We start from the raw sequence: 22,647 nt of genomic DNA, 5'->3' as shown, positions 1-22,647 counted from the left end.
TGGCAAGGGGTTGGGGACAGGGAGGCTTAGGTGCTGCTCCCCAGTCTGCCTCTTCTGATCCTGGGGTACCGACACTTGTCCTGTTGGTGTTCCCAGACGAAGCCTGAAGCTGCTGTCATTCAGGGTCTGGCCTCTATCGGGCCCAGCTCAGCTTTCCCTGGTTGGTACGCTGGAGTCCTCTGAGGTACAGCTGCGAAGCCCACACCCTTGGCATAGAGTGGCCACAGGGAACGACTCAGGCCAGGTTTTCTGTCAGGGTCTCAGCTGCTTTGGGGTCTTGTGTGTGTTACTTGAGTATCGAGGTCATCGGGGAAAGTGAAAAAGCAGCCTCTCCCTTCGTCTAACAACACAGCTCCACCTACTTACATTCTCCAATCAGCCTAAGAGGCTTCCTCTGGAGCCCTAAATTGGATTCAGGACAGAAATGTCCCATCCCTTAGTCTCCCCTTGTTCATCTAACATACATAATAATACGAGTCACACTTAGATGAGGCTTAATATGTGTTTTCGTGATTTAATTCTCACAGCCAGCCTGTGAGGAAGACATACTGTTACCACTCACAGCCAGTGGTGTGGAAGCTGGAGCACAGAGATGTTGCCTGACTGCTCCAGGATCACACAGCCCCGCGGTACAGGAAGCAGCGGGTCTGGGAACCCGGGGGCCTGGCTGTGGAATCGGTGCTCTGACTGTGCTCTGCTGCTCGCCGGCCTCTTCTGCACCTGGTGGCCTCCTCCCTTCATTCCTCCTTCTATTTCCCATCCTCAAGCCAGTAAAAGGCGGGATTTTGTTTCCCCCATGTCATACGCTTGTTCTACCAAAAAGCTGGTTTATTTACCATATAAAGAATGAAGTGGGTTCAGTTTGTTTCAAATGCTTTTCGTCTGCATTTCCAGAGAGAGACTGCGTGTTGATGTCAGCAGGGAGGCCAATGTGTCACCTCTTCTGTTGTCCACTTCAGAGGAATTCTGGTGACAGCTGAGACGGGGCGGTGGCAGTCCTCCAACTCTCTGATGGAGAGACAGACTGTCCTCGAGAGAGCGTCGCTCAGACGTCAGTTCCACCCTCTGCAGCTAACGATAGCCCTGCGAGGAACAAGGAGCAGCAAGCTGGCCAGGGCTGGCCTCCTGCCCTCTCCTGCCCTGCAGATCAGGAGCAGTGACCCTGGTAAGCACCCACGAACCTGCAGCTGGGATGCCTGCACCACCAGCCGTGTGACCTCACAGAGAGGACACCTGTTGCTATAGGGACTAAGACCTTCTCCTTTCACTGTCTTGTCTGGCACCTCACGGTGACCTCAGACAAACAGAGTGGGATCAGGGCTCCTTGACAGTGTTTCCCACTGAGGCCCCAGGCCCCCCACGTGAACAATGTGAATCCGGGGACTCTGTCATTTCTCAAGTTATCTGGATCCTCTATGAAAACCTTTAAACTCAGAGTTTAAGTCTCAGTGTGGTGTGCCATGGCTCAACTAGCAGTAGCTTTAAGTGCAGAGACTGGGTTTGTAAAGCACTATCTTACAAAATGTGAAGTTTAACCTGTTGCATGTAGGTCTCTCCATAAGTGACCATGTTTTAAAATAGTTCATAGATTTCATTCTTTCTGTCTTGAACAGATGTGTATTTAGAGTAGAATCTCTTCTCCCTCTTCATTTCTAAATAAATCTATTTCCTATTTATTCCAAATCCTTTATCAGTGGTTCCCCACCTGGTATTGTAGGGTTATGTGTCCTCAAGGGCCCTAAGGAAACCCTTTCATTTATTTTCAGTATCTCCTACAGAAAGTGTAATTTTATGATAAGGTTGTACTTACTCACTATAAAATATTTCATTGCCTTCAAGTGAAACAGTGAACAACCCAAGTGGCACTTATGCAGATCAGAAGGTTTGATTAGCCCTCAGTACCTGAAATATAAGAAAACATAAGGAATATATTGTATGATAACATAAATTTGTTTGGAAGATGGAAACTTTCAAAATGTGGGGTTCACATGGGCAAATCATGCTTGATGAGAAGATATGGCCCTGCGACTGCATTGTCACCCAGCTATGTCTATTATACCTTTGAGAGTTCAGAAGCTCATTGTCACTGTGAAAAATGTCTTACACACTCATTACACAAACCTCTATTTCAACGGATGCCAAAGCGCAGCGACTGAAAAGGTCCATTTGTTCAAATGTGCCCTGGGGATTCAGTGGGCACTGAGATCCTAGATAATTCCAGGATCAAAGACTAAATAATAAAAACTGTCACCCACTTTATCACTAACTGGGGTTATTGCCACTGGTAATGCATGTTCAGTGGATTCCCTGGACACCCTGGGAAGATGGGGGCCTTATAGTGCAGCTGAGTGTGGTCCTGGGGACCACTGACATTGCATCACAAGCGTGAAGCTCTTATACCTGGGGCGACAGCGGCAGCTGCTTCTCCCATGTCTTTGCGGAGATAGGAGAATGCGGGCAACTAAGGGCTACTTAGTGTCATTTCCTTTGCTAACAAAAATTCCAAAAGAATTCAAAGAGAATTTTATTTATATATGATTTACAAAGCAGGGACATAGCCCTCGGTATGAACCAAAGATATGTTCCCAGGTGAGGAGGGAGAGCAGGGTTTTTAAAAGGCATAAGTTATCAAAGGGATGCATTGCTAGGGGAAACAAGACCACAAACGTACACCATTCATTTTCGGATTGGTGGGGGCAGCTGAACTTTCAACAGTTGGCTGACTCATTGGGCAAGCAAGTGGGGCTGTGAGGTGAGAACAACGGTTAGCTTGTGATTAACCATTTGTCTACATCCTAGGGAAACTGAAGGTCCCTATGACTGATTAAATTTACTTCTAGAAATCGTAGCTCTGTCTGTCTATATAACGCTCAGAAACCCAGCCTTTCCCTAGATAATCAGCAACCCCGGAGGCAGCAGAAGACAGTAGCCGGGACCTGACTAATGGTCACAAGGTTCGGACCTCTGGTGGGATAAAGATAACACCTTGACCTAAGTTATGCTTCAGCTCCTGAGCCCTAAAGTGGAACAACCCCCTGGCTACTTTCCCCTGAGACCGGACAGAGGGATGCTGAAACAGACCTCAGAACTCTCCGCAAGACCAGAAGACATGATTTATTTCCCTTACCTCACCTCCGACCAATCAGTTCCCAGCACCACCCAGAATTCCTAACCCATGGTGTCTTGTGATTTTTCCTATAGACTCTGTAATCTACAGTCCATCGGGGGTTGTTTGGGCTTTTGGGCATTAGCTTTCTGTTCTCCTGGATGGCACCATTCGTAATAAAATAGCCAGTCTTTCTTCACTGCAATTCTCTGCTAGTGCCCAGTGGATGAACTCTTCTGTTAGATAACACTAGTTCTGGTCCAGGCTTGTAGGACAAAAGCTTTTGGGATACTTACCAACAGAAATCAAACAGCACAGAGTGACTGTTCATTTTTCAGGCAGTTACCAGGCCCCAGGAGCAAAATCATGCTCTGTAAGCAGCCTCAGAGTTCAAACTGCAAAAATCCCAATGTTGGGCCACATATTACAATATTAAAGTCCCTTTAAGTCCTCACTTTCTTTGTTTTTTCATAACACTTGATAATTAGAACCCCAGTTCTAACTCAGTGAAGGGCTTCAACAGACATGCTTTGAGCGCTGCTGCTTGGTGCCAGGCTCTGCTTTAAATGCAGGGGCTACAGAAATGAAGGTCGCCATCCCTGTCCTCAGGAAGCTCATACCTACTGAGAAAAGAGATCTCTATCTTCCTACTAATACGAGACAATCTCTGGAATCTTGTATTAGAGGTTGGAATAAGATGTTAATAGAAACACACTGGATGGAGTAGACCACCTGGGAGGGAAGGTGGTGACAGAAAGATGGGAGGAGGTGACATCTGAACTGGCCCATTGAAGGACGAAGGGGTTATGCAGGAACGGAGGGGGTGGGGATTCTGGCTTTACTCTGAAAGCCTAAGAGGGGGAGACATGAGCTTTGATGATGTCCCTTGATCGATCATTCCGTTTCTGGTTTCCTTTCCCAAGCCTTCAGATTTCTCAAACGTTCATCCCACTCGTTTCACCTTGGTTTCTAACGCAGTAGTTCTCAGTTTAGTGCCTGAACCAGAAACAGCAACAAGTAGGACTTGGTTAGAAATGCAAACTGGGGCCCCAATTTGAATTGGAACCGCCTGGAATTTCGCTTGATACAGACTCAGGCACCCAGAAGCCGAGGGTGATCTGGGTTGCTTTCCGTGCCTCCAGCTTGGAAACGACTGGATGACCCACTCGAGGTACTCGCCCTAGCCTCCGGGTCCACGGTGCCACCCCAGGTTGCCCTCTCGGGAGGCTTTTGCAATGGTCGTGCAGCTAGAGGAGAGAGGCTCTCCCACAGGTCTCAGAACCAGATTCATCGCCGCCTCAGATGGATAGCCTAACCCGGACCGTAGCGACGGCAGGCAGCCCCCGGGCTGGCGTAGGGGTGTTACCGGGTCCCGTAGTTAGGCGAGGGAGCCCTGCAGCCGGCCCGGGCATTCAGCGGCAGCGCCCCACAGCGGCCACTCCCACCCCAGCGGGGGAGGTGCCTTTCTACGAGACAGCTTAGTCAGGTGACAGTGGCGGAGCAACGTAGCACGAGACGCGGAAGGACGCGAGCGTGTACAGGACCCGGGACGGCGCCGGACATGCTGCCCCGGGAGCGGCCAGGGCTCGCGCTGCGGCTCCCGCTGCTGCTGCTGCTGCTGCTGCTACTTCCCACGCAGTGTCCCGCCGGTGGCGCCGCACGGTTCGACCCCACCTGGGAGTCCCTGGACCGCCGACAGCTGCCCGCTTGGTTCGACCAGTCCAAGTTCGGCATCTTCATCCATTGGGGCGTGTTCTCCGTGCCCAGTTTCGGGAGCGAATGGTTCTGGTGAGTGCGCCCCCCTCCGCACCGTCTGAGACAGCCTTTGTCCCCCGGGCTCCAGTCACCACCCGGCCCACCGCCTCGGGCTCCTTGTTTTGCTCACTTGTCACTTTCGCCTCCCACGCTGTTTTAACCGCGTTTAGAATTTCCGGTTGTTAAATGTGTAACTTATTGTGTAACGGGTTCATCCTAGATGAACAGTGACTTTTCCCTCCGTGTGACTGCAGTTGTCAGACACTTAATGGGGCTTTGGCTTCTCAGCTTCTGGATAGTTGGTTGCACTTATCAAGTGGTAGCTGTCACACTACAGTATAACCGTCACACGATTCAACCAGCAGAAACCAATCGACTTGTGCAGGGTCAAACTATGTGGGGTGAAGCTTGAGCCTAAACTCAATACTCAGACTCGATGTCCCATCTGCTACCTGCCAATATTCAGTCGTTCTGCCATGAAGTATGGTTACAACAGAAATTCATGGGTATGTGAGACGTCTGTTCAGTTGAGCCTGCACTGGTTCTTTAATGTTAAAATGTTACCATGTGTGCCTCTAGGAATTTTTTTAAAAAAGGTTCTGAATGTTACCCTAAAAAAACAAATCTTAATTAATAGCCTACTACAAGTAAGGTGCTGCACAAAAAAATTGCTCTTTGGACTTTACCTTGAGACCTGTAAAAATGTGCATGTAATCTCTTACAACTTTGAAGTGTTGCATACACCTTTCCTGATTAAGTACTCCAGGTCCTAATTCCTCAAGATAGAAATGTAATCAAATATACGTGTATGTATATAGTATATGTGTGTGTATGCATATATAAATACATGCATACACATATACTATATACACATATATGCATACACACATGTATTCCTAAGTAAAATAGAAATGAACAATGAGTTATTTAAATCTACTTTATATTATATATATGTCATGCAGGGAGTCACGCAGGGTCTCTGGTCCCGCTCCCCACATAAGAACGCAGGACATGGTGAGGCCAAACAGGAACACCCACGGAGCCATAGGTAGGGGGAGTCATACCACTATAGTCTCGCTGGCGGCTGGGTTGGAGAAACAGGAAGCAGGAGCCACACTGTTCACAACCCTCACTGCGCCACTTGCAGGCTCAGCCACCATCCTCTTGCTAGGCCCCCATTCTCTGCTAGCGTAGCCACGGCAGTTATATTAGTGGCCAATGGCTCACTGGTTACAGCTGACGGCCAACTAGCCACAGCTGATGGCCATCCAATCACAGTTGATGGCCATTTACTACCTGAGCCAGCACCTTTCTATGTGAGGTCGAGCCTGGAAACTGCTCTCTGGGGCTCTGTCCCCACAATATATTATATAGTATACATCAAATTTAATGTATACCATATATAGTAGATACAATACAGAGTATATTGTAAACTCTATATTGTATTAACATTACATAGTATACATTCTACCGTTTCTATAATAAGATTGACTTTCTGCAACCACTAATGTCTCTTATTAAATCAAGCCAGTTGCGTCAGCTCTGGAGGACTATTCATTGACTCTTTTGAAATCAACTGATGGTAAAACAAGGGATTCTTTCTTCCCATACCATGTGTTGGCAAACATATTTCAGGATGTTATAAATCTCTCTTTGCAAGTTTTGTGCTCTAAGGCATTTTGAGGTTAGTTTTGAAATGTTTCAGATTAGCTAGGTACATAAATTAACAGATTTTTTTCCTTTTATTAAATATAATACATTATATTTTAAGTTACCATTTTGTTCAGCCCTGAAGATTAGGTAAATATACATTTGGTGCTGGAAGAGGATTTGACATTTGTTAATTGAAATTAGTACTCTACCAAAAACACCTAGTTTTAAGTAATTTTATTCTTTGTGATGGTTAAATTTTCATTTTCTGCAAATGAACACAGGGTTGTTGTGGTAACCTAGAACAATAAAGATACTTCTCAAACAAAACAGAGTATATTCCTAATGGTCTGGAAGTGCATGAACCCTGTGAAAGTTTCTTTAATTATCTATGGTTTCCCTTCGTGTCCTTTCTAAACCTCTGCTCCCCATCCTAATGTGACTTGTGGGCAGTCTACTGTGGTGATGAATATATCTGACTGTCCTGAATGCAGTTCAAAGCCAAATATAAATGACCGACTGTTTAAGTGCCTCTTTTCATGTCTATTAGTATGACATTTGAAAAGTGGCTCTAGACAATATAGAGAAAGAAGCTTCAAATTAGACTGGCGTAGGAGAAAATATAAGAAATTCCTTATTCTTTTTCTACTTTATGACTGTCCGTTTCTTTTTTGTAATTCGACTGAAAAGGTAAAAATGTGTCATAGATCAATTAGAATACTTACTCTTCAAGGTATAGAAAATCCAAATAAAACATGGAATAATAGGGGCTTGTTGTCAAATTTAGAGGTAGTTGGCTCATTGATGAAATCAAAGACATAGGCTCGCTCCGTCATCCTCAGCCTGTTGACTTGTTCCTTGCCCAAACACAGGAAGGCTGGTTTTTCTTATTAGCAAGGAACCCATTCCTGGAAGTTGGCTTCCCCTTAAATTCCATTGGCCAGCATGGGTCACAATGTGTCTATATCCAAGTTGCAGGGGAAGCTGGGAAATTATGTATCTGACTTTTGAGCAGGCAAACAATAGTGCCTGTGACGTTTATCTTCAATGAAGTCCACTCAGCAGAAGCATCTCCTGGTCATTTTTGGGGAGGTGGTGCTGATTAGGGATTGCTCATTCTATAGAAAGACTCCTATGAAAGGCGTGGTGGTGGAAGAAGTAGAAGATGGGTCAGAGGTGGGGCCTAGTTACTGCTGTATTTCTCTACAATGTATATTGTTTTTTGATACAGTTTTCCTCATGAAGGCTTGCTTAGGAAATTTAGGCCCCGTAGCTCAGAATAAATGCATATAACAAGTAATCTTTGGAGGTTGAGTCAGTATATGACAGTAACAGCGTCTTCTTAATTTTACTGTTGCCGCTTCCCCCACTTGTTCATTGCTAGCAGATCCATGTTATATTTTAGGCACCCATCTTCCTGTGACATCTTCAGCACTTACATTACAAAGATACTTACTACATGCTGCAATTTAAAAGTGGGGAATTAATAACGAATGGGTGGCTGGGTTGTCTAGAATGGTCCAGTTTATGAGCTGAGTGGATTTCACAGAGGGATAGATGGAAGTGAGAATAGTTTGGGTTTACATAAGCTTTCTTTAAGGCAATGTTGAACTTAGGTGAAATGAGAAAAAGAATCTGGGTAATATTTGAGTAAGGGGGAATTAGTAAAGGGAGCTGGCGCAATTATTTCAAATGTTTGTATGTATTCTGTTTCTGTTCCTCCCCTTAGGTGGTATTGGCAAAAGGAAAAGATACAAAAGTTTGTGGACTTTATGAAAAATAATTACCCTCCTGGTTTCAAATATGAAGATTTTGGGCCACTATTTACAGCAAAATTTTTTAATGCGAGCCAGTGGGCAGATATTTTTCAGGCTTCTGGTGCCAAATATGTTGTCTTAACTTCCAAACATCATGAAGGTAAGTAAATGCAACATTTGCAAACACTGACAATGGTTATCGAATGTAAAGTAGTTCTTTTGGAAGAAAAAACTAAAGCAAGGTCATCCACGTGAACTCAAGAGTTTTCTCTTAGGACAACCATAAGTGGTTACTGATTTTGCTTATAATTTAAGGGACCACGTGATCCACTCAATTAAGAGGCATTAGGTACACAGAAAATCATACCCTCCACATAACAGAGAAAAAGAATTTTTAAAAAGGATCACATTTTGTTATATGCATATTTAACCACATTTCAAAAATTTGAGTAAAGTTATTTGAAGTGGGATGTGGGTTGCAGGTCAAAATTTATAATTAGAATTGCACTCTTTCCTTTCATTCCACCTCTGTAACATCTTGGGTACCATGGGAGTTATGCTACTGTAGTCTTGTATCCTTACCGACATACATGGCTGTGCTTTTGGCCAACTCTTACATGGCAAAATGGTGGACAATTTGCTAGTGATGAAAGTGACACAGATCACCTAAAAGGAAAAGGATTATGGACCTGTAATGGTGCTCAGAAATATCAGAGATGGTGGAAGACTATCTAGAAGGAAACAGAGTGATTGTATTAGTCTGGGCTCTTCGGAGAAACAGAGCCCAAAGGAAGTATAATAGATACAAAGAGATTTATTATAAGAAATTGACTCAAGCCGTTATGGAGGCTGAGAAGTCCAGACCCAGGAGAGCCGATGGGATAGTTCCAGTCTGAGTCTGCAGGCCTGAGAACCAGGAGAGCAGATGGTATAGGTTTAGTCCAAGTCTGAGTCCAAAGGTAGGAGAAAACCAAGGTCTTAGCTGAAAGACAGGCAGAGAAAGAATTCTTTCTTACTCAGTTTTTTATTCTATTCAGGCCTTCAACAGATTGGATGAGGCCCACCACATTGGGGAGAGCAATCTGTTTTGTACAGTCTACCTATTCAAATGTTTATCTCATGCAGAAATACCCTCATGAACATACCAAGAATAATGTTTAACCAAAGATCTTGGCACTCTGTGGCCTAGTCAAGTTGATGCATAAAGTTAACCATCACTTTGGTCCTACATTCATAGAATCATTTCCATCTATTACCATTTTGATATTTAGAAGATCAGGAAGCATCAACAAATCATGATTGCCGTAACTTCCTGTTAAGTGATCTGACAGTTTCCTCTGTTTGACATCTTTGCCTTGGCGTAAGAAATTTTGCCTCATTGTTTGCTTCGGGGGTGAGGGAAGAACCAAAACCACAAATCTGGAATTATCTTAGAATATTGTCCCCTTTGGCCACATTCTACCAGCTTAATGATTTTCTCCTATAGATGTTTCTCCTGTTCAGATGAATATTTATGAAGTGTGTTTGTTTGTGAACGTGTTGATTTCCTGCTGTAGGAACTGCTCCAAGCTGTACGGCACCAAGTTTTACATAGTGAGCTTATTAAAAGAACAAAACAACTCTCAATCATACTGTGATGAAGCTCATGTTTATAAACTTTCCGAGAACCCATGTTGTCAGACGTTTTCATTGCTTGTGGAAAGCCCCTGCTGCACTTGGTTAGGCAGGAAGGCCACTGTGTGAGTTTATGGTTGTAATGCTGAACTGGACACCCACGTGATTTTAGCATGGCCCAACATGAGGGCCTGTCATGCTGAAACATTTTGAATGAGACTCTAAACATCCACACTTGCGTTGAAGCTTACCACAGACATCTTCGGAACAAGTGTGAGTTCTTTTAAAAGCGTCTTAAACAATGCATCTAAACAGTGTGTCCATCTTAGACGTGTCCTGTTACAAGAGTCAAGTGTTTCACCAAAAGCGCCTTATGTACGTGACTATTCTCAAAGATCCCCTTAGATTTTAGTGGGGTAATAACAACCTACCTATGTTCCTAGGCACTAACTAAAAATTTTGAGTCTTTTATATGATTTCTTAAGTATTTCAGTTTATATATTGCTTCTAATATTTTTACATAGAACAACCAGCCATCTAAATGCAAATTCCTTTTAAAATACAAATTATTTCAAAGTGCTTGTCTAATGGCAGACATTATTTTTCTCAACCATTTAGTTGGTGGGTAATTGAAAGAGCAACATCTAAGCTTATGACTTTACAGTAGGATGAGATTACAAATGGTGGGTATAGTATTTTAAAGTACAGAACTATTGAGCAATAGGGTCGTACCCACCCCCACCCCCACCCCCACCCCTTGTTAAATGAATAATGAGACTAAAGGAGATTTACTGCGACACATGGATCACCAGTGCTCTAAAAATCACACTGTAATAAAATAAATAATCCTAAAAGCAGGGAATGCACTTTAATCTCCAATGTGGTCTGCTAATGTTGATTGTTGATTTTGTGTCAGACCCAGGGCTAGCAGTTGGTGGAGGATATGGTGGAGAACACTGCAGACATGCTGTTCCTCAAGGAGCGTATATTCTAAGAGGGAAAACCCAGAAGCTAGATCAGACTGTGAAGACCTTATGGGTGCCCTGAGAGTTACTTTTACAAACCTCGGTTCTACCTCATTGAAATTCTCATTTGCTTCTTGTATAAAAGCAGAATCTCTACTATGAAAAAAGTTGCCATACAAGTTGTTTGTAGAAGCAGTTATTTATATATCGCACCTACGATCACCTCTGTTGTGGCGTTCGGACAGGTATTTACTACGACTTATCCGTACACTTACACAGGTTTTTCTTATACTTGTGCAGGCTTCACCTTGTGGGGCTCCGAGTACTCGTGGAACTGGAACGCTGTGGATGAGGGGCCGATGAGGGACATTGTCAAGGAACTTGAGGTAGCCGTTCGGACCAGCACCGACCTGCGTTTCGGACTGTACTATTCTCTTTTTGAGTGGTTCCATCCGCTCTTCCTTGGCGATCAATCCAGCTCATTCCAGAAGCGACAATTTCCAGTTTCTAAGATGCTGCCTGAGCTCTATGAGTTGGTGACTAAGTACCGGCCAGAGGTCCTGTGGTCAGATGGTGATGGAGGAGCGCCTGATTGCTACTGGAACAGCACAGGTTTCTTAGCTTGGCTGTACAATGAAAGGCGTGTATGCGATTAGATTGCTGTAGTGACCTTTGAGGTTCCGAAAACATGGATAACATTTTCATGCCCTCGCTTCTTGAAATAGTTCCTTTCAGGCTCATGTGTGGTAGGGGGGAGGAAATCATAAATAATGCTCATTAGGCATGCCAGTATTTACTCAAAATAATCAAGAGTTTCAAATCAGGAATCAAACACAACTCAATAGTCTGATTTTGAAATCAGACTAAAAATCACAGATCCAGAGTTTTGAAGATACTCATTTTGTGGGTCCCTATTTTCATCTGTTCTGGGACAACTCTATTGTTTCTGATTGTGTGCTTTTCAATTCCTCTGATTACTCCTTCTTTTTATTCTCTTACTCTTTGATAACCTTTGCTGCCTAGTCAGTGTCCCCTTCTCTGTCTTTTTTCCGTCATCGTCAGCATTCTCACCTTTTCCTGTTCTCTCCTACTGCATGTTTCACCCTGTCTCATTACAACAGGGAATTCTGATTGAGATCCTCTATTAGGCTTGAACTATATGGAACCAATTTATATTTGTGACCAGAAGGTACTTGGTATTGTGCTAGGAAGGCAGGGAGTGGTCCGCTTATGTTCCCTGGTGCACACCCTGTGCCCAAACGGTGCACATCCAAATACTCTGGAGAGCTCTTGATATTTGTAACAGCAGTTCTTCCAGGTACTCCTTCCAACGAAAAGACTGGGAGCCATCCACTTCAATTTGTGAATCGAAACTGTCCCCTCTAAGGAGAGAGGTGCAGGAGGTCCCACCTGCCAGGATCAATAATGCTGTGGGGATATTTCATGCCACAGCGAATTCCATGATGGCAACAGTCAACTTTTCTGAGACTTTTTTTCAATACTAGGCACAACTGTAAGAGAAAAAGAATGGCTAGAATGTATGTATGAGATTATTCAGTCATAGGTGAGAAAACATCTTGATTGTAAATTCAGTTTTGGCTATCATTCACAATATGGGAACGGGGGAAGCTTCAAATAATAGTACAATACTTTTAGAAGTGTTGTGTGGCTGGACACTGGGCTGGGTGTTTCATATAACTTCTGTTCAAATACTATATGAAGAAATTGATTATTCGGAGGAGTTAGTTTAGGTAACTTGCTCTAGGACAGTGAGCTTGGAAAGGGACAGACAGGACTGCAACCCACCCAGGTTTGTTTGACTTCAAAACCAGGAGCTTTGCATTGTATTAAGCGACAGCGAATTTTCAGGAGTGGATTTCAGTCAGCTCTCTTTTCAGTGATATGTCCTTTTGTGTCAAAAATCTTTACTTTTTGTTTATAAAATGTATCCTTTTCATTTCAGCCCAGTTCGGGACACGGTAGTCACCAATGACCGTTGGGGAGCTGGCAGTATCTGTAAGCATGGCGGCTACTATACCTGCAGTGATCGTTATAACCCAGGACATCTTTTGCCACATAAATGGGAAAACTGCATGACAATAGACAAGTTTTCCTGGGGCTATAGGAGGGATGCTGGAATCTCTGACTACCTTACAATCGAAGAATTGGTGAAGGTACCCTAAAATGTCTAGTAACTACTATGGTAATATTCTTAATAGTGTGGGTGTGTGAGGATTATATTTTATAATGTGGGTAGCTCAATGGCCTATAAACACAGGACGTTATTCAGTCTTCCATGTTTGTTTTCCTAGAGAGTGACTACATGTGTAAGTCCATACATACAACATATTAACACTCACAAAGGAATTGTTTTATCTCTCTAAAAACTATGTTTATTCTTAATTGTTTAGCAACTGGTGCAAACAGTTTCATGTGGAGGCAATCTTTTGATGAATATTGGGCCCACACAAGATGGCACCATTTCTCCAATTTTTGAGGAGCGATTAAGGCAAATGGGGACCTGGCTAAAAGTCAATGGAGAAGCCATTTACGAAACCGTTACTTGGAGATCCCAAAATGACACTGTCACCCCAGATGTATGGTACGTTACTCTTGTTACCAGGTACGATCTGATAGAGGAAGGCATTTAAAATTTCTCTGAGTATATATATAAAGAGAAAAGTAGGATACAAACGGAAATTGGATGAAGGCCTATCTCTACAAAATACTTTCCAAACTTTATTTATTGTAAAGAGAAGGAAGGAAAGAAATCAGCATGCTCTTGAACACTTTTTGTTTAGTGAATTGAGCCTAAATCATCTCTAGATACCTCCTAATGGTGGACAAATTATAGTGAGAAGTCGTCAGCTCTCACAAAAGTTGTAAGCCATTCAGAAAAGTAAAAATGCTGAGTGGTTAATCCACGAGTGAGACTTCTGTTAAATCAGTTAAGTAAATTCTAACTTTTGCAGATGTTGTATCATATCATATTAGCAAGCAAGAGGTGCCAAGAGGGCAGAAAAAAATATTAAAAATCAGCTCAAATAACAGCATTATTGTAATTGATTAAAAATTGTCACTTGTTCATATTATTGAAATAAATCTAAACCTGAAATTTCTTTAAAATTAATTATCTTAACTTGTTAATTTTTCTTTTTATGGTATTCTATAAGGCCTTGCCTCAGATTTTTGTCTCAGCTTTGGAAGGTTCTGTGTGCCAGTGAGTGCCTGAATCAGACCCTGCAGATATGATGGCTTCTTATTGGGTCTTAACATATATAAATAAGGGTAGTATGAGTGAAGCTCTGAAAATTTACCATGTGTTGCTACTAAAGTGATTATAGCCGGATCAAATATAAAGCAAATGATTAGACTAAATGTTCTTTGATCTCACTTGATTTATGACTTAAAAATGCTGTCAGCTCATTGAGGAAAATAAATATAGACAGAAGCAGCTAATGATAGAATTTTAGAATGTTGGGTTTGGGAGCAGCCATAATGAGAACTTAGTACTGAGCCTTCATTTCACAGAAGCCAGTTTAAATTGGTTTTGGAATTTTTTTCTCTGCTTATATTTGTCTATGAGGGTGTCTGATCTGGGACGTCACAATTATTAACCATCATTCCATTAAGTTTTCTTTCAATAAGTAAAGCTAAAAACCAAGATATTTAACAAGGCTTATAAAGTCTTGTGTGTGGCTCCTACCAGTGTCACCAAGCTCAGGTGGCCCTGCTCTTCCCTCCTTACTGTTTAGAGCTCTTTTGCCCTTGGTTTCATCATATATATTTCCCCTCCCAGTACCAGTCATCTACAGTGTTGATGTAAAAAATGCCCAAAACTGTAGAGAATTATGAGTTTATTTGAGTCAAAACTGAGGACAAATGCTGGGCAGCAAGATTTCAAATGCTCCTGAGACGGAAAGTTTGGCAGTTTCTCTTCTGCATTTGAAATTAAGGAGGGAACATGAAGAAGATTACGTGAAGGTGGGAGAAAGCCAAGTGGGGATTGGGTTACAGGGTAGTTAACATTATGTGCTCTCTTGAGGGTGGTCATGCTTATTTCACAGGTATGTTAACCTAAATGCTCACAAGCAGTGGTCGGGGCTTGCTTAAGGCAAAGGTAAACCTTTTACCAAAAAAGTTATCTGCCTGAGGTGTGACTACCCACCATGACCTATGATCAGATTATCCTGAGAAGGTTACTTTCTGTAGAACCCCGTTTGCATACAGAATAGACTCCTGGGTACATCCTTAAAATCCTTTGAGATTTTAGCCCTGACTCACTGTCCCTGTCCCCAGAACTACCCTTAACCTGATTTTCAGTCATTTAATGTCTGTATTTACAGTTTTAATGTGCTGGCCCTCAATTCCTGCACCTCTTTTCTAGGGATCGTGTCCATTCTATTTTTGCTACCTCTTCTTTTGGTCATACCGTAGACCTGAATTACCAGCGATTGCACTCCTTCCATGATCTCAACTTAAAGCATTCCACTACTGTCTCTTCTCTTTTATTTTAGCTCATTCCACATAGCACTTCAGCTTCCAAAGGGATCTGTAATCCATTGATCACACTATCTTTGATCCCATCACGTATCATCTGTCCCTCCTGTCTTACCCTCTTGTATCTTTTCTTCTTCCTTATCAAGTTCAGATTCTGTAGCTGGTTACTCCATTGCAATCTCCTTAATTCTCTCCCTCTGTCATAATCATTAAAATCTCAACTTTGATTAAATGCAGCTCTAATTCCATGCCAGCCCCTGGGCAGCTAAACACACACACACACACACACACACACACACACACACACACACACGTCAAGTAAATTCACTTTTGGCTTTAAGGCCGAGTCCTACGTGATGGATGCTATCACACACTATTCACTCGAGGACATTGTTTTAGCAGTTCTCTCTGTTTTCTCATCTTCAGTTTTTCCTCTTTATTAGATACTTTCCCATCATATACAAATACGTTATTTCTTTCATCTTAAAAAAGTACTCTTTTGACCCTGCTTAGGTTTTCAGTCACCTTCCCATTTTCTCTCATTTCCTCTATTGTAAAACATGATAAAAGAATTGTTTTCACTTGCTATCTCCGATTTCTTGCTCCAGTTCTTCCCTGTAGTAAGGCCTCGGCCCCCCCACTCTCCAATGTCACTGTTATCAAAGCCCGTAATAATCTCTCCCTTGCCAAATCCAGGATCAGTTCCCAGACACTATTTTCTGAGCTTATGGCAGCATTTGCCTCCTTTGATTTCTGTCTCTCCTCGTCTTCTTCGTGCCTGTTGGCTTTCTTAGTTTGCTTTGCTGTCTCTACCTCAGGTTCTCAACCTCTAAGTCTTGAAGTGCCCTGAGACTTAGTCCTTGGACTTCTATTCTCTGTTTATCTTCATTCTCCAAGTGATTCCATCCATTTTCATGGCTTTAAATGCCACACCAATGACCTCTACAATGCAGACACATCTTTTCTTCAACTCCAGATTCCTATGTTCAACTTCCTAGTCAACATCTCCACTTGGAAGTATAAGCGTCTTACACCTCTTATGTCCAAAACGTACATCCTGATTTTTAAATTGGGCTCGAAATTTGCTCCACCCACCATCTTGCTCATCCTTACTGAATGGCACCTTCATCCATTTAGATGGTTGTCAGGCCAAAAACTTTGGTGTCTTTAGTTTCCCTTTCTTTTACATCCCACAGACAACCCATCAGCAAATATGTTTATTTTTGAAACATAGCCAGAATCTGACCACTTCTCATCTTCTCTGTGGCAACCCTCCTCCTGTTTGTCTCCGTTTTCTCTTCTCTGGATTATTGCAGTTTCTTGGCTTATCTGTTTCCATCCTTGCCCTACTAACTTATCTGCAACAAAACCTTTTAAGTAATAAATCAGGTTATGTCACTGCCATACTCAAATTCCTCCAGTGGCTTCCAGGCACAGAGAAAAAGCCAGGTCTCATTGAGGCTTACAAGGTCCTGTGAAAACTGGCTCTTTGTTGGCTCTGTGATCTCGTCTGCTCTCAGGCTGTCCCTCAATTCCTCTCCTTCAACTACCCTGCCCTCCTTGCTGTCCTATCAACAGGCCAAGTACACCCTTGCATTAGGACTTCTCTGCTTGTCAGTCTCTCTTCTTCAGGTACTCACATGACTTTTCCTCACGTTTTTCTGGTTTCCACAATGCCACCTCCTTAAAGAGGTCTTTCCTGACTCTTCTATTTAAAATAATACCCCAGATCACTCCTTTCCAACCTAGCATGCTCCATCCTTCTTACCTGCCTGCAATTTTCTCCATAGCTCTTAATCATCACCTGACATATATTTATTTGCTCATTCCAATTTTTCCCACTACAGTGTAAGCTCTGTCATTTTCTTGGAGAAGCTTCTTACTGATGGTCTAATCTAAAGAGATCCCTGTATTAAAATCTCTCAATTTTCTTGTCCTTCATAGTACTTTTCAAAACTCACACTATTACATTATTTGTGTGATTATTTAATGTCTGTCTTCCTCACTCTAGTCTAAGCTCCATAAGAAAAAGAACTAGGTGTCTGGTTTTCTACTGTATCCCTAGCACCAAGCACAGTACTTGGCTCAGTGTTGACATATGTGCATGTGTCTGCTGAATAAGGAATATGGAGATTTGATCAGCAGGTGGAAAGTCATCTATTCTTGCATCTTACCCGCTTCACTCATACTCCCTGCCTATTTCAACTGAGAACAGTCTGATGAGGCATAGTACTAGAAAAATCTTTGTTCCAAGAAATTCTTTTTAGTCCTGGGGAAGTAGGGGAGGAAGGTGCTGTGATATTGTTATTTATGATAAATATATTTCTGCTACAGAGCTCCTAAAACTCTGAGAATTTCCTAACTGAAGAGAGCTATAATGGTGTCTTTTGTTATGTTAATGAGACAACTTTTGGACCAGCACCAAAGGATGGGGGCTGGTTGCCAGGAGACCCAAATCTCATTATTAGAGGTTTGAAACTTTCAGTCCCTCTCTCCCCACCTCCAGGGAGGGAAGAGAGGCTGGAGGTTGAGTCAATCATCAATGGCCAATGATTTAATCAATCAAATCTATATAATGAAGGTTCCATAAAAACCCGAAATGACAGGGTTTAGAGAGCTTCCAGGTTGGTGGAGAAGCCTAGAGAGTGGCACTTCTGGGGAGGGCACGGAAGCTCCTCACCTTTTCCTGTACCTTGCTCTATGCAGCTCTTCCATCTGGCTTGTTCCTGAGTTATACCCTTTTAGAATAAACTGGTAATCCAGTAAGTGAAATGTTTCTGGGAGTTCTGTGAATTGCTTTAGCAAATCAGTTGAACCCAAGGAGGGGGTCTTTGGAACCTCTGACCTATAGCCTGTGGGTGAGAAGCCCAGGTGACTACCTGGCCTTGTGACGGCATCTGAAGTGGGAGGACTGGTGAGTCTTCTAGGACTGAGCCCTTAACCTGTGGAATCTGACACTCTCTCCAGGTAGAGAGTGTCAGAATTGAACGGAATTGTAGGACCCACAGATCATGTCTGAGAATTGTTTTGTGGTGTGGGGAACCCCCCTCCCCACTCCGTGGAACTGGGATCCCTTTTGGGTGCTGTTTACATTACCCCAGGACTATTTTTCATTCCCTGTATTAATGAAGACATTGGTAAATATTTACCAAATGCAAGTATCTCTGTAAATAATTCCAGATCTGACCCATAAATGAGAAATATTACTATGCTTTTTTTCCCCTTCTAAACAGGTATACATCTAAACCTAAAGAAAAATTGGTCTATGCCATGTTTCTCAAATGGCCCACAACAGGACAGCTGATTCTTGGCCAACCCAAAGCTACTCTGGGGTCCACAGAGGTAAGAGGGAATTTTATCTTTATTGTTCCTTTAAATTGTTGACTAGAATATCCTGATGAAGACATAAATTTTAACTTCAAAGGGAGCCTTAGATGTATTCCTCTTATTACTCATTGAGAGTTATTTTAAAATGAGCTTCATCAATGGCAATCTTTGGCCAAAATCTTTGAAAATTTTCTTTCATTTCTCAGAAAACTAAACTTACAAAACAGCTGCATTATCTCCATGCGTATCAATGTAATATATTCTTCTTCACAGTCATTCTATATTGTTCAAATTCACCGTATGTATCCAAAATGATTCTTTTCATAAAACTGGAATTTGGATTTTTCCCTTGACATCCCACCCCAGAATACATTTGAATAAAAGTAAGATGTCATGGGCCTACTATTTTAAGTTCATAAAAAAATTTGGAGAAAGTTACAGGTTAATTTAATAGTTGTAACCACTAGGTCTGGCACTGAGTTCATTTTGATATATTTTATAGCTTATTTTTAAGATATTGACAATTTCCTTGGAGGTGAATTGTCCATATGATTCTCTTTGCATAATCTTTTCATATTTTATTTCTAATGCTTGTGGCTGATCAGGCAGAAAAGAAGATAAGAGTTCAAATCTGATGTTTAATTACAGCTTAGTGGCCTGGGTATAACATTATCTTTGTATTTTATCAACATTCTGTTTGGCCCTCATTAACACTGTTACATAAAAGTTCATGGTGAAAAAAAAGAAAGAAAGAAGAAAAAAAAGAAAAGCCAAAAAAAAAAAAGTTCATGGGTTTTGTGTTTATATTGCTCTAATGGTAAGCAAAGTTTTATGGTTTATACATATGTAGAAAACTACTTATTTAAATTCATTTAGTATAAGACTATGGATATAAAACAGTTACAGTAAAAATTAATCACAATTACAGATAGTGAATTAGTGGAGGTTATTGGAAAATCTGGGGAGGAAGTCTGGCTGGATAAGGGAGGGACGCCTTTCTCTAAACGTTCTGCGTGAGAACTTAATTTGGGCAGATTGGTTCCAGAGTCATTTTCCCTGATCCTTTCTTTATTCAGCATTTTCTCTAGTCGGACACTTTATTCAACCTTTACAATTCTTCTTGCCCAACTCCTGCACACATGCTTATTGGAGAATAATCTAGGAGCAAGAATATAGGAGCAAGACAGATGTATGCACTCTGAGAAAGGGTTAAAACAATTTGTGACTACTAAGTAAAAAATGGATCTTCTGTTTACAATGCTTTGTAAGAAATATCAACCACTTCCTCTCAATAAAGTAGGTGAGTCCAAGAGATACATTTGGAGACATTTGTGTGTATGTTTTTAATTTCAGGTTAAACTACTGGGACATGGACAGCCACTTCATTGGACCACTTTGAAGGTCCAAAATGGAATCATGGTAGAACTGCCACATCTAACCTCTCACCAGATGCCCTGTAAATGGGGCTGGGCTTTGGCACTAACTAATGTGATGTAATGTGCAGCAGGGTGGTTCATGCTGCAGTTACATCTCAGATGAGAAAATACCAGGTTTCTATAATTATAGCACATAGAGAAAACAAATGTAAAACAGGTCAAGAAAAGTCAAATAATTGTTTAGGCAATGCAGCCCTTTTCCCCTCTTACTCCCTAATTTTTTCCCTAAATTACGCATGTAACTGTTTTAACTCTCCGGTGCACTTTGTAAAGGGGTTCAGAACAGGCCTTCCCAAGGTGTGTCACTTTGACTGTGAATTATTTTGAGCTGAAAGTAATCAAGACCCTATAGGCTCATGAGAAACTTTTACCTCTCCCTTAAAGAATTTAAATTTGGGGCCTTGCCCATAATAAGAGTTATCACTAGAAATAACTTTTTATGCCCTATGTATAGGACAAGACAAACGTGTAATTACTGAACATCTGATTTTCTCATTGTCCCGTGAATGACCTTCCTCCCCTGAAGCCCGAAGGCACCTCACCTCAACCTTAGCTCAGAATGCCATATAAACCTCATTTCAACTTTTGGTCTTTGAACCTCATATGTATGCAGGATCTCTGACTCTCTCATGTATGTGGGGTTTCCACACATACATATGTAATTACGTTTGATTATCTTGTTTATCTGCCTCATGTCAATTTGATTAAACCGGCTGGAAGAACCTATAGAAGGGTAGGGGAATATTTTTCCCTTCCCTACATTTGCTACTGAAATCTCTTCCCTTGAATTTAATTCCACGTGTGATTCAGAGGTGGAAATTTGTATTTTAGAGTAACTAGGAATTGGTGGCATTAAGGACTGAATGGTATCTCCTGCCAAATCCATATGTTGAAGCCCCAATCTGACTGTCTTTGGAGATAGAGCTTTATAAAGAGATCATTAAGGTTAAATGAAATCTGAGGGTGGGGCCCTAATCCAGTATGACTGGTGTCCTTATAAGAAGAGGAAGAGACATTAGGGATGCAAGCCTACAGAGGAAAGGCCCTGTAAGGAGACAGTGAGAAGACAGGCCATCTGCAAGCCAAGGAGAGAGGCCTCAAGAGAACCCAAACCTGATGACACCTTGGACTTTGAGCCTCCAGAACTGTGAGAAAAAAAATTACTGTTGTTTAAGCCAACCAGCTGGCAGTATTTTGTTTATGGCAACCCTAGCAGAGGAATACAAATGGTAGGTATATAATAAATTTGACCTAATGTATTTCCAGTGCTTGTAGTAATTGTGTTTTCATAAAAAAATTGTCTTTTTTCTTCTTGGTAATAAAACTGACATATGTTCACTGTAGATATTTTAAAACATACAGAAATACTCAAAGATAAAATCACTGTTCAGATCACCGCTATTAACATTTTAGTACATATTCATCCAGATTTTTTGGGGGGTGAGGAAGGGGTGTGGGATTGGAGGTTTGGGCCTATTTTAGTAGGTGGGCTAATTTGAGTTCCAATTTAATTTAGTAAATTTGCTTCCTGTATTTGCTTTCAAGCAAGCTAAAGTTGAAAACCTAGTTGAAAATTAGGAAATCAATTTAGATCTTTCCTAAAGATAAAGCAAAATAATGAAGCAAAAATAATACTAATTTTGATGTAACTTTAAAGAAACACTAATTCACTGTTGATCAACTTCAACAAAAGATGTTCAATATGGCCAGATCTTTATTTGAAGTATTACAGCTTCCATTTTGTCACATTAATCAAATGCAGATACCTCAATGTTTCTAAAAAAACAAACAAACAAAAAAGCTTCAAATAGAGAGTGAAATAAAACTTTAAAAAAATTACTCATTGTTGAATTTCAAATTTTTGAAACCATGCCAAAGTATTTACATGAATAAATACTTTAATAGTTCTAAATCTCTATTAACATTATATTAGAGATACAATGTGGACAGATTTACGTGATCCCGAACACTAGACTAAGAAACAGCAAAAAAAAAAAAAAAAAAAAAGGAAAAAACCCAAACAAACTCAAAAAAGCAGTGTTATAGAATCTAAAAGTAGGGTCATTTTTTGAAAAAAGTATTTTTGAGACTAAAATCTGTCAACCACTTAAATTCTTACCCTGTCCACCTTTATTTACACATTGAGAATAAAGGAGACAAGTGGAAATATTTAAGAAAATTATAATTAGATATAGGATATAGTTAATAAGTAGCTATTATGGAGCTAAATGACAAAATACAAACCATCAACAAACGTAACAACAGCCTACTGAATAGGAGAAAACATTTGTAAATGATAGATCTGATAAGAGGTTAATATCCAAAATATATGAAGGACTCATACAATGTAAGACCAAAAAATAAACAGTCCAATTAAAAATGGGCAGAGGATCTGAATAGACATTTCTCCCAAGAGGACATACAGATGGCCAAAAAACATGAAAAGATGCTTAACATCTTCAAGCATCAGAGAAATGAGAATTAAAATCACAATTATTTATCACCTCACACCTGTCAGAATGGGCATCATCAATAAT

At 41.3% G+C, this 22,647-nt stretch overlaps 1 protein-coding gene and 1 long non-coding RNA gene across 2 annotated transcripts; one reads left to right on the top strand and one right to left on the bottom strand.

Moving 5' to 3' along the window:
• Nucleotides 1-945: 945 nt before the first annotated feature.
• On the bottom strand, nt 946-4,469 carry LOC141571718 (uncharacterized). Its single transcript, XR_012496764.1, has 3 exons — nt 3,403-4,469; nt 1,811-1,902; nt 946-1,083 (listed from the first exon to the last, which is right to left on the bottom strand). It is a non-coding gene; the product is annotated as an uncharacterized LOC141571718 (long non-coding RNA).
• Nucleotides 4,470-4,599: 130 nt separating this feature from the next.
• FUCA2 (alpha-L-fucosidase 2) lies at nt 4,600-21,375 on the top strand. The gene is made up of 7 exons (XM_074333666.1): nt 4,600-4,894; nt 8,241-8,428; nt 11,148-11,487; nt 12,811-13,021; nt 13,259-13,449; nt 18,581-18,689; nt 20,028-21,375. Exons 1-7 carry the CDS (start codon nt 4,668-4,670, stop codon nt 20,169-20,171), a joined length of 1,410 nt encoding a protein of 469 aa, XP_074189767.1. The 5' UTR covers nt 4,600-4,667; the 3' UTR covers nt 20,172-21,375.
• The last annotated feature ends 1,272 nt before the right edge of the window (nt 21,376-22,647 follow it).

Source organism: Rhinolophus sinicus, linkage group LG05, assembly GCF_036562045.2.
Source record: "Rhinolophus sinicus isolate RSC01 linkage group LG05, ASM3656204v1, whole genome shotgun sequence".
NCBI classification, from domain to species: Eukaryota; Metazoa; Chordata; class Mammalia; order Chiroptera; family Rhinolophidae; genus Rhinolophus; species Rhinolophus sinicus.
This window is presented reverse-complemented; position numbering and strand designations above follow the sequence as displayed.